The sequence below is a fragment of the Oreochromis niloticus genome, linkage group LG8 (assembly GCF_001858045.2).
Source record: "Oreochromis niloticus isolate F11D_XX linkage group LG8, O_niloticus_UMD_NMBU, whole genome shotgun sequence".
Lineage (NCBI taxonomy): Eukaryota > Metazoa > Chordata > Actinopteri > Cichliformes > Cichlidae > Oreochromis > Oreochromis niloticus.
Genome location: NC_031973.2, coordinates 2,760,001 through 2,772,081, shown reverse-complemented (window position 1 = coordinate 2,772,081; position 12,081 = coordinate 2,760,001). Strand labels below are relative to the sequence as shown.

Here is a 12,081-nt window from a genome sequence, read left to right as displayed (position 1 = left end):
GTAGTTTATTAGCACCAGTTATTATAAAGTGTTTAATATTATTATTATTCATGTCTGTTCTTTTTCTCACAGTTTGTTTGTTTTTTTGCATGAAACTCTGCTTCACTTTGTAATTCCTTCAATATTATTATTAATATTATTATTATTATTATCATCATTATTATTAATTATTATTATTATAATAATAATGATAACAATGAATAGCTCTTATTTCCTGTTAACAGGATTTAGATTGATTTAGGTTCATGTTTTTTACAAAAGTGTTTAATGAAATATCTCCCAGCGTTTTAAAGAAAACAGTATATTTGTAGATTCATTTCATTGTAAAAGGAGAGACAAACGTTTGTGTTTGTTGAGTTCTTCTAATCTTCCTGAACTCGTGTTAAACAAACAGAGGATCTCATGTTCTGAAGCCTGTTTCTGCTGTTTTTCCTGTTAATCCGAGGCTTTGAGGCTCAGTGTCATCATCATCATCATCATCATCATCATCATTGTTCTACTGTTTCTGTTATTTCTTTTCTTTTGTAACTTTGAAATGAATGTGAACAGTGTCTTTGCTCTGCAGCAGACAGCAGCTTCATTCTCATCTGTGCAGTCTTCATCACGGACCAACCAGATGATGAAGGTGAGTTTGGGGTTATTTTCCCATTAAAGGCTTGTGTTGTGGAGTTTGATTTGGTTTCTGCTGTTGGACTCGTGTCTTTAATGATGCTTAGACTTTATTCTGAATCATTTTAGATGACACTCACAGCTGAAACGTATCCTCGCTCTCTCCTTCTGGTGTCGCTCTTTCCTCGCTCACCCAAGTCTCTGCTGGGATGGAGGGAATTCCCTGAACTGGGATGCCTGGAAATCCCTTAGCAGCGCAAACACACACACACACACAGTGTTTTTCTGTTTGCTGCTGAAGGTCGAGCGCTTTGTTTCCTCTCGTTTTATTTCCATTTTTCTGCTCTCTCTCCTGTTTTGTCCTCTTTTTGCTCGACTCCCTCAGTACCTGCAGTAGACTCAAACAATAGAGACACATTGAAATAAAACACAACGGAGACGTGAGAAGAAAAAGCCCACATAAAAGATGAAGTGGGGACGAACGGATCAAAAATAAAGGGTAATGTCAGTGATGACAGGACACTGAGGAGTCGAGCTGAAGCCGGTAGAGTGTGACTGAGAACCTAAAGGAGAACTGTCAGCCATTATCCAATCAGATGCAGTCAGCAGTTTGATTGACAGCTGAGAGACTGGTTGACTGAATCAGCTGAGATGTGAGGCACGCGAGACAATACGAGCTCAGGTTTAGTGTCAGGCTTAATACATTATTATCTTTGATTTTATTCCCATCTTCAAACTGACCGCGGCACAGCCGAGTCTTCACAAACTTCCTACAGCTGTTTTGGTGACGCCGTCATCCACAGCGGGCTGATGTCAGACTCGAACCGCTGGCTCATTCACACCGAGCTCGTCTCTTTTCACTCAAATGGAAGAAATCATTCAATTCAATTCAATTCAGTTCAATTTTATTTATATAATCATGCTGAAAGCTGATTGATCAGAAATCGTATGTCTCTTAAAATAAAATGAAATTTACAAGGTCAACAAGGTCAGAATAATGTTGGAAAAATGTGATAACATAACCTGACACGACGTCGTCTCTTATTTTGTAGCTGTAGTAAGATCCCAAGGCAACACTTAATGTAAGATGTCTGCAAATGTTGTTTTTGAGGAAAACTGAATCTTTGACATGAGCCTGCCATAACAATTTAAATAAAACTGGAAAAAACAGAGGTACTGATGTGTGCACAGGTGCAGGTGTGCAGAGAGTCGTCTGCTTAAACCATCATAAAAGCAGATGAAACAAAACTGGAAAGAACAAAAAATTGGCACGTGTGAAAAATTGGAGCCGTCAAGATTTACTGAAATTTAGATGGTGAGTTAAAATGTTTAGACGTCACTGACAGATTTAAACATGTTCATCTTCCTAACGCTGCTGCAGAGGTTTGTCTGTGTTATCACCTGCTCTGGTCCTGGGACAGGTCCTGGATGTCTGGGTGATCAGGAGGAAGCTGGACAGATCCAGAGTTCCTGTAAAGGAGAGCTGCTGGTGGAAACACTCAGGTGATCAGACCTGCTCAGTCGGGTCAGTTTAAACACCTCTGTGAAATCAGCTCAGACCGGCTCAGGCTGCAGGTTCAGACGCTGCTGTAGTTTAAGCTAAACAAATGAACCAATGAGTGTTTTTTACAGAGTCAGCTGTGTGTGTGTGTGTGTGTGTGAGAGAAAGAGAGAGAGACAGCTGGGCCATCTGACTTTGCTGTGACATCTGGGAAACCCGCGGTTTGTGCCGTGAACGCTGGTTGATGTCGCTATTTAAATGCAAATGTGTGTGTGTGTGCTGAGCGCTCGCAGCGTCTCACACACACACACAAAAGGAAACACTTGACACACAATACAGAGACGCTGTAACATACACACACACTCGCTGCAGCGCTGAGCCTCGGCGGTGAATGGAACGAAAAACTGCAGAAAGAAGAAGAAACGAGGTAACATATCTGAGTTTATTTGAAATTATTACAATCACATATTTTAACTCGTCTGCAGATTTAATCCAATGATTTCACTCAGACTAATAAATAAAATAAAACAGACAAGCAATGTTACATTTTTCATTCAAAGAAAATATAAAAAGCTAATTTTAATTTCAGCACAAACAAAAAACAAAGACGAATTCAGGCTTCAGTCTGGTTTCATCTGTTTGAGCTGAAAGACTTTTTTAAATCCTACATTTAAATCATTTTTCATTAAGCTGATAAAATGTTGATAAACCTGATCACTGAGAGGTGAGACCTTTGTCACGGCTTCAGACGCTCCAATAATAAAGTCAAATGTGGGGAATAAGTGATCGCATCCATCAGCGTGAGCGTGCGAGGATCGGTCGCCTGCAGTTGATGAATGGACTCGGACCCTAACCGAGTTTCTCTACATGTAGATCAGATCATAAAAGCACATTTAAATAAAAGCTCACAGTGGAATCAGGAGTGCGTCTCTACTGACCTCTGCACCCACATTTACAGCCTCGCTTTAAATCAACTCTTTTTCCTCTTTTCACCTTTAGTCTGCTCTTTATTCTAAATCTTAAAAAAAAGAGAAACTCGATTTTCTCATGTTTTATATCATTTAAAGGATCGTTTTCTGTCTTTGTCACGTACGTAATAATGTAATTAGTTACAATACACAAGCGTCTAAATTACTGAATGTTCATACTAACAGTTCATCCATGGGAGTTTAACAAATAAGCAAAAATTAAATTAAAAACATAAAATTATTTTTATTAAAAAGTAAAAAACCACACCGGCTGATGTGGAAGTGAAGCAGTGGGGGTGTTTGGGTGGGGGGTGTTTACGTCCATCCCCCCTTTATTTTCTCTTCACCCTGCGAGCGGGTCGGGGATGTGTCCCAAAAGAGCGAACCCCCCTTCACTCTACCCCGCCCGTCCTGCTTGTATTCGAGGCGGCTCATTTGTTCATTGTTCACTTTGTTAAATTAAAACCTGCAGGCTGATAAATTATTATTAAATATAATTTTTAATTATCGCTGATCGTTTTTTGGTCGATCAGCTGCTGAAATTTTTATTTACATTTACAATTAGTTTTTTCATCACTCACATTCTTCCTGGAGAAAGATCACCTCCTCTCCTCCTCTCCTCTTCCCTTTCTGCTCCTCTTCATCATATTTTTACTTTGAATTTCCTGGAAATAATTTAATTCTCCTCCTTGTGTTTTTCCTCTTCTTCATTTGTGCAGATGGGTTTTCTCTCCTCCTTCTCCTCTTCTCTTTTCCTTCCTCTGCTTGTCGGTTTGCAGCCCTGACTTGGTCCACCCCTCGGAGCCTCGGAGGCCTTCGCCCCTTAAGACTGGAGCGCCTGTGAAAAACCTGCCTCGCTTCCTGTCTGACAGTCAGATCGTCTCAGAGGAAGTTTCTGAGTGAGGTGATGAAAATCAGACAAAAGACAAAAGCAAAGGAAGCAGCAGACAACTGAAGATCGGTCTCAGTGAACCACAGGACGCAGGAACGCACCGTAACGGCTGACTGGACATTTACTGATGGAGATGATCGATTGAGATGATCAGGATTCAGAGATAATTGGATTTCTGAAGCAGTCATGGCTACAGACACCTCTGAGATGGGAAAAACAGGCCCAAACCTATTTGTGACCAGGTCACAGCGCTCCCTGGTGATTGAGCACGAGACTATTTAAGCTCAGGTGTTTTAACACCTGTGTCGGCTTCACGTTACCCAGGTTTCAGTGAGCGAACACCTCCGTACCGCTGGTGCTTAGATTGGTCCCTCTGAGCAAGCGGGAAGTGGTCACAAACTTGAGTCATAGAAGACATTTGCTGTGTTAGAAACATGAAGACAGGACCTGGTCCTGAAGCTGAACCAGAACTAGACCCTGGTGACTGCTGTTCAGGTTCTGGATCAGGGTCAGAAATAATTCCACCTTGTGGAGCCATGACCTCATCCCTGGATGAGAGTCTGAACTCGGTCTGGTCTTTCAGCCTCCGTCTGGCCTGAGCTGCTACCACAGAGACCATCAGGGACCCATTGACCTGGCTCAGGGTCTGATAACAGACCCAGGACCACAAGGACTGGATCGCTGAGCGGATTTTCATCACAACCACACGAAGTGATGGGATAAACTAGAAACCAGTTCAGACTGAGAGAGAGAGAGAAAGCAGGTGACTGCATGGGGCGATCAAGACCTCTCTCTCTAGCTCTGGTTGGTTGGCACCTCCTCCCCCTCCTCCGCCTCCTCCTTCTCTTCATCTCACTCTCGCACACCCGCACACTCACATCGTCTCTCACCTCTCCTCTCCTTATAAGGCCAGGCTCCACCCCCGCCGTGATGTCGTCAGCAGCAAGGAGGAAGACCCGTGGGGTTTTTGGGTTTTGGCGTCCAGTCCTGTGGGGCCGCAGGGCTGAGAGTTTCTCCTCCGCTCCTCATCCCTCCATCCAGGCCCACCTCCTCTCTCCTCCTCTCTTTGGGGAAAAGAAAAAAGACACTTTGCTTGATTCACCGTCCGGACCTGGCTGTTCTCCCCCTCGTTTTCTCATCCTCTGAGGATTTTATTTCTCTTTTCCTGTTTCCTCCTCCTCCGGCCTTTTTTTCTGTCACTGATGATCAAGAATAAAAAAAAACCTTCTTAAAAACTTGCAGACTGGATTTTTTTCTGTCCTGAAAAGTTGAATTAAATCTGCAAATCAGACAAAAAGTTCTGCAGAATTTTAAACTCCTCATTTTTCTTCATCCTCGCCACCTTGTTTTATACCTCGACGTGCGGGTGAAGAAAATGTCGCCCGTTCAGAAGCCTCGCTCCGTCCTGTAGATCACATTTTTTCTGCTGGACTTTTTCTTCTTCTTCTTCTTCTTCTTGTCTTTGTGGCTGAGCTGCAGCAGCGCCGCTCACAGCGTCCGGGCCCCTGAGATGTTTGGCATCCAGGACAACCTGCCCCGTGGGGCCACGGCCAACATGAAGGAGGAGCCACTCGCCGTTCGCTCCTGGATGCACTCGGCCGGTGTGGTGGACGCCAACACGGCTGCTCAGAGGTAAACTGCCTGCCACCCCGTAGGGACTCTGGGAGCTGTAGTGCCAACGGTCCCACAGCAGCTTTATTTCACTCCAAAGAGAAAAAATCTGCAGCTCAGAGGAAAGATTTTAATTTTAAATCTTCAGCAGAAAAAAACTCAAATTATTAATTTGGCGGAGGGGAAAAAAAAGATTATTTAGATGTTTTTGAAGGTCAGACAGATTAAAAATAAGATGTTAAAATGTTTCTGAAGTTTAGGAATATTCCTGCAGCTCACAGACAAACAGGGAAAATGTTTTGTAAATGTGAGTTATTTAAAGTGAATTAAAACAGTGAGGAAACACTTATCAAAAATCATCCAAATAATTCTTATTTGACCTTTAAATTTTTAGAGTTTGACTCAAAGACTTTTCCTTATGTTTGTTTCCCAAAGTGAAACGTTTCTCTGAGCCGAGGAGCAGCTCGTTTTATTTTTACTCAGACTGACTTCATGTTTCTCGGGATGGCGTCGAGGGTTTGGGGTTAAAGCGCTGCGTGTAATAAATGAGGCACGGGTCGGCGGCGGCGGCGGTCTGAGCTCGCCCTGCAGCTGAGCATCACAGTTTGTCATCGTTAGCAGCTTCAGCCGTCGGATCTGTTTCTGCATTAGAACCATGGAAAAACCACAAAGTTTTTTCAGGATGATCCACAAAAATCATTTCACGCTGAGAAAATAAACATTAATGTTCAAAAATAGTCAGAACAAAAAGAACTAAATTCATCTGAACATCTGCAGGAAATTCACTTAAATAATTTTAAACATGAAACAAAAACTTAGAAATATTTTAAAATTCTCAGCACAAACTCTTTTCTCTCGTCAGATTTCCTGAGACGATGGTTTTAGTACATGATGACATAAACTACAAATTCAAGTTTATTCTCATCAAAAACATTTCTAACATATTGTAACTTTTAAGATTTCAGATTAAAAGCATGAGTTGTTTCTGTGAAAGCGTGTTTGTCTCTTTGCCGCCGCCCTGGTTTAACGCTGCAAGATATTCCGATGATGTTTGCGGTCGAGGTCAAAGCTGCAGTTTGACTTCTTCACATGAATATTAATAAAACGAGCATGTGATTCACAGTTTGTGTGAATCTGATTTTCTCTCTTTAACATGTTGCTAAACGCCTGAAGCTGCGTTTATGTGATTGTTTAAAGTTGTGCAGCATGTTTGGTGAATATTTTTATCCTCACACATTTATGAATAAATTAGATCATGTAGGTTTTCCTGCAGCAAAATCCTCCGTTTGATTTTAGCAGAAATATTTCACCTGATTTATTATGATTAAACTCATGAAATGTGAATTTTTCTTTCTTTTAGTGCAGAGCTTGTTTTTCCACAGTTACCTTCTCGCTGTGAAACAAGGAAAACCTTCTGGATGTTTCATCCGTGAGAAGCTTTTTAAAGTCGACTAAAACGTGTTTATTTATATTAAACAAATTTTACTGCAGTAATAATAATGTACTGCTGTATTATTACTGCAGTATAATGTGTAATTGGTCAGAAGTGCGTGTGCTGAGACTGAGCGTGTGTGATGATTGTTCAGACTTTGATGCCGGTGGATGTGTGATGTCTTTCTCGGCCTGACGACTGCGTGAAGCTGCGATTAATCACGTCTGACCTGCGTTTTTCTTCAGCGAGTCCTAATCTGAGCTCTGACCTTGTTCAGCTTCAGGAAGTTTTCCTGGATTTAAAGCACTTTGTGTATTTTACTGTAATACGCTGTTTTTCAGCACATGAACCAGACTTAAAATATTTTACTGTGACAGAGACACACTGTAGAAAACTGTAATCCTGCTGAAATAACAGAGCAGGAAGCTCTGTGATGACTGCAATAATAAACCTGACCTCGTCCCCCGTGTCCTGCATCTCATATGTTTCTGTCCATCTCTTTGCTTTTCAGTGGGGTGGGATTAGCTCGCGCTCACTTTGAGAAGCAGCCGCCGTCCAACCTGAGGAAGTCCAATTTCTTCCACTTCGTGCTGGCTCTGTACGATCGCCAGGGTCAGCCCGTTGAGATCGAACGCACTGCCTACGTCGACTTTGTGGAAAAGGAGAAGGTGAGACACAGAGGGACGCGGGGAGGAGCTGGGGCATAAAACAAACACACTGCACAGTGTGCAAAGACAGAAATCAAAGACACTCATTCTTATAACGGAGAACAGAGACCGAATCTGAACTTTAAAGACTCCGTCGCAGCCTGACAGGAAGGAGACCCTCTGCCAGACGCCGTAATGCTGCCACTGCCGTTCAGGCTGAACTCAAGCACAGCGAAACAGTAGTGCTGATTTTATCAGCATCGCACACGTGGCTTTTATTTGAACATCACTTCATATTTTTTACATTTAAATAAAAATGCAGATTTATCTGGACAGCTGAGACCGTCAGCTCCACATCCCGAGCTCAGGCTTCATTTATCGTAAACTGATACCACAGCTCCAGCACCGTAACGAGTCCACAGCAGTATAATAGACAACAGCACCTGTGACAGGTGTGTTTGGCAGTAGTGTGCACAGTAAACACGATAAAATGCAGTTTGCGTCATTTTAATGCAGCAGTTTTTCCCTCTGACAGTCACGTCTGTGCCGAAGGTTGATTCATATTCATCAGCCCAACAGCTTCGGCTCAGTGCAGACAGACCAGTGTGAATGTGGCCCCGAGTCACCAAACAGGGAAAATGAAGCCCCAAATAGAGCTGATAGGTGTGTTTAGTTTTGCGGTCGATTTCTAAAAGTTTGGGTGATTTCTAAACGCAGGGGCTGACGCTTCATTTCAGCATCAAGCAAACAACGTGTGGTTAGAATAATCAGTAATTGTATACTGTTATTGTATATTTTACACATGTTGGTATGGGATATTGTATTTGTTTTAAATGTTATATACCTATGTGGTATGTGACTTTTGTTGCCATGATGCCAGGTCTCTCTTGGAAATGAGATTTTAAATCTCAATGAGATTTTTACCTGAATAAATAAAGGACTAATAAAAAATAAAAGTAAATCAGTTTAAGGACTTGGTTAAATATTCCCCTCTGTTTATGCAGCAGGTTCAGCCATCTCAGACGTGTGCGCTGGTGTAATGGTTGAAATATATGGACTCACCAGTTACACACCAGCGCGCTCTAATCCGCTAAAACATGCAGAACTTCTGCTTGGTCACATCAGGTGGTAAAACCAAATGCACCCACGCCTCAGTTTGTTTCCTGACTTTGTTTCAGGAGCCGACGGGAGAGAAGACCAACAACGGGATCCACTACAAGCTGCAGCTGCTCTACAGTAACGGTGGGTGCGCTTGTTTTAATGAGCAGCACAGCCTCGTCTCTGCTTGCTCACGCTGACCCTGACTGTTGGTTTGTGTGCAGGAGTGAGGACGGAGCAGGACCTGTACGTCCGCCTCATCGACTCCATGACCAAACAGGTGAGATTACTGATCATCAGCATGTGCACCGAGAGGATCAATAACAGCAACGGCAGTGATTATTGGTTGGATCTGATTAATGAAGCTCCAGCAGAAAAATCAGACGTTGCACAATAAGAGCGTCTTTTTCTTCCTGCTGCAGTCTGAAGTGTCAGACGGAGTTTCAGGCTGACTTCTTTCAGATAGACATCTCCTCCTCCTCATCCTCATCCTCGTCCTCCTCCTCCTCCTCCTCGTCCTCCTCGTCCTCGTCCTCGTCCTCCTCGTCCTCTTCCTCTTCCTCCTCCTTCTCCTACTCCTCTTCCTCCTCCTAGATATAGTTCAGGTTTTTCTCAAACAGGACTCTGAGCCACTGAAGTCAAACCCAGACTGAAAACCTTTAAACACAGAGTTTATTGTTCTCACGTTGCTCACGTTTGTTTGACGGTTCGACGTTAAAACTAGCGCCAGAGAATCGGAGCACTGATGGCACTCGGTCTGCCGCTGTGTTGAGTTTATTAGAGATTGATCTGACGTTGTGTCACAGCTTGTTTGCATTTGTCTCTGAGTGTCAATAAATCAGCTGTTAAAGATTCATACTAGCGCGCCACTTCCAGAGTAAAGGAGTGATCGAAGAGACTGAGGAGCCATTCACCTCTGAGCAGTTTCCTCATCGTCTGAAACGATGGCGGGAACATGGCAAGCACGTGTCTGTCAGCTCTGTGTGGTCACGCTCGCCTGCTCCTTTCCGATCAGGCTCATCCTGACTGGTTGGAAAAGATGGACACTGTTACGTACACTGTCGGTTTCTGTATTTCGTGTAAAGCCAGGCTCAAAGCTGAGGCCAGACGGGGGCACCGAGGATCGTTTGTGGTCTGTAGGAGGTGCTGATGGGCATGGTCCCTGTGTAATAGAGAAGCGCTCCGTCAGCAGCCGGGTCTCTCAGTTTTGACTCTAATGAAAAGCAGCAGCAGCGTTTGAATCCAACAACTCATTCAATTAGCGCACTTTAACAAGCAAGCCGTCAGCCAGCGCTCGCCGTGACAGAGAGGCGTTTCATGCTCTTGGTTCCAGCTGTTTCATGTGAATATCTGTGGGCTGCAGCTGTAATGAAACATTCAGAGGATCAAATGTTTGTGTCCCGCTCCTCTCTTACTCAGGCTAATCGCTAATAATGAGCTCTAATTGAGACGAATGAAACCGGCTTTAATGGAGCTGTTTCTGCTGCAGGCCAGTGGGCGGCGCCTGGATGAAGCGTAACAGGTGATCTTCACCTTACCTGTTTGTGTGTGTGTGTGCAGGCAATCATCTATGAAGGCCAGGACAAAAACCCTGAGATGTGCCGAGTTCTGCTGACGCACGAGATCATGTGCAGGTAAGGCCGCGAAACACCGACCAGATCTGAGTAGTTCTTTTTCTCTGCTTCAAATAAAAGTCCTGATGTTTGAGAGCGGTATCCTCATGTCCACGGTGACTCGTGCCCTGATGGAGCCTGTTCCCTGCATACAGAGTTGGCCTGTGCAGGTGTCTCACCTGAGCTGTCTGAAAGAAATACGAGGCTCTGCAGTGACTGATGGGTCTGCTTTCATTTCTGTCTCTCTGTGTGTGTGTCAGCCGCTGCTGTGATAAGAAGAGCTGCGGAAACAGGAACGAGACGCCGTCAGACCCCGTCATCATCGACAGGTAACAGATACGAAGCATCACGCACTCACATACACCTGTCAGACTGTTTGTGCGCTCGCTTTAACATTGAGCACGCAAACAAACATGCAGCAGAAACAAGCAGATGCAAGAAAGACGAATAGACACTGATGACATGCGGCGCATCCCTGTCAGGCTTGTTACATACGTTTAAAGGTTGTCTTCTGCCCGAGCGGCAGATTCTCGATCAGTCATCAGAGAGCACCCTCCGAGTCAGGAGCAGACACAGGAGGAGCTGCAGGTTGAATAGTGCCCCCCTGCATGAAGGTTATTAGCAGGATGTGATGAAAGACGTCAGCTGGTCTGCTACGTTCAGGTGAGTCTGTTCATCCACCTGCTGGTTTCATATCTGGATGAAGAGGCGGTTTGGTGCCACACAAAGTGAGAAACAGCAGACTGGTTGGATTTGTTTATTGGTCAGTTACCTTTGTCAGTCTCAGGTTAGCATACCTGTAGTGACGTCACAACAGCACAGTATGAATGAAGTATGTTGTAACAAATGTGTCACACAGTAAGGTTCATGCTGGCGTTCCTCAGGGTTCCGTGCTAGGTCTAATCATGTTTCCATGTGGCAGATGGCCCCACCCCTCCCTGAGCCTGGTTCTGCTGGAGGTTCCTTCCTGTTAAAGGGGAGTTTTTCCTTCCCACTGTCGCCAAAGTGCTTGCTCATTGTTGTTGGGGCTTTACCTCGCAGTGTAAAGCACCCTGAGGTGACTGTTGGTGCCACATCAATAAAAGTGAACCAAGCTGTGACACGAACCTGCTGATTATGTGCGGTGGGAGCGTGATTCACGCCGAGTAGCTCTGTGAATTTAAGGGCTAATGAAAGGTGAACATTAAATGCAGCTCAGCTTTAAATCATTCAAACAGGATAACACGTAGAGCTACTGGGCTGATGTGGTTGAGGCTGCGCCTCCTCTTCATCCTCCTCTCAGATTCCTCCCCCTCCCCTGCTTCCTGGCCTCCCATGAGGAATCATACGCTATGCTCTTCTCTTTTCACCTCCCCCTCCTCTTCCTCCTTCTCCTCAGCTCTTGTCCTCCTCCTGAGTATTAATCTCAATCCTTCCTCCCCCTCTCCCTTCTCTGAGGCTGTGGACGGAGGAGGGGGGAGTATGGATGGAGGGATGGAGGGATGGATGTGACTGCAGCCGCTCTTTGAAAAGAGAAGTGGTGATTTTTACAGCAGCTCTTTTTTCTCCTTCTGCCAGCTGAAATGCATGATGGGAAGGTCTCCTGTGTTTTTGGCGGCGTCCAGTGAACAGGAAACATGTCAGGGTCAGACTGCAGAGAGAGCACAAACACTGCGATTCGTTCGCTCTCACTTCAAGAAAACTCAGAGCAACACAACAGCATTTCATTTT

General features: G+C 44.4%; 1 protein-coding gene across 6 annotated transcripts in view; it reads left to right on the top strand.

Annotated features, from left to right (window-relative positions):
- Positions 1 to 1,599: 1,599 nt before the first annotated feature.
- The window catches only part of ebf3a (EBF transcription factor 3a), a 72,180-nt gene continuing 61,698 nt past the window's right edge, over positions 1,600 to 12,081 (top strand). For 2 of the 6 annotated variants that reach the window (XM_013273927.3, XM_013273926.3), the window contains exons 1-6: positions 2,746 to 5,602; positions 7,525 to 7,681; positions 8,839 to 8,902; positions 8,983 to 9,038; positions 10,319 to 10,392; positions 10,632 to 10,700. In XM_013273927.3, the coding sequence (XP_013129381.1) occupies positions 5,481 to 5,602; positions 7,525 to 7,681; positions 8,839 to 8,902; positions 8,983 to 9,038; positions 10,319 to 10,392; positions 10,632 to 10,700 (542 nt within the window). In that variant the 5' untranslated portion in view covers positions 2,746 to 5,480. Of the gene's footprint in view, positions 2,113 to 2,516; positions 2,538 to 2,744; positions 5,603 to 7,524; positions 7,682 to 8,838; positions 8,903 to 8,982; positions 9,039 to 10,318; positions 10,393 to 10,631; positions 10,701 to 12,081 lie in introns of those variants that run through there. The other 4 variants (XM_005471493.3, XM_025909768.1, XM_025909769.1 and 1 more) reach the window with 4 other exon arrangements.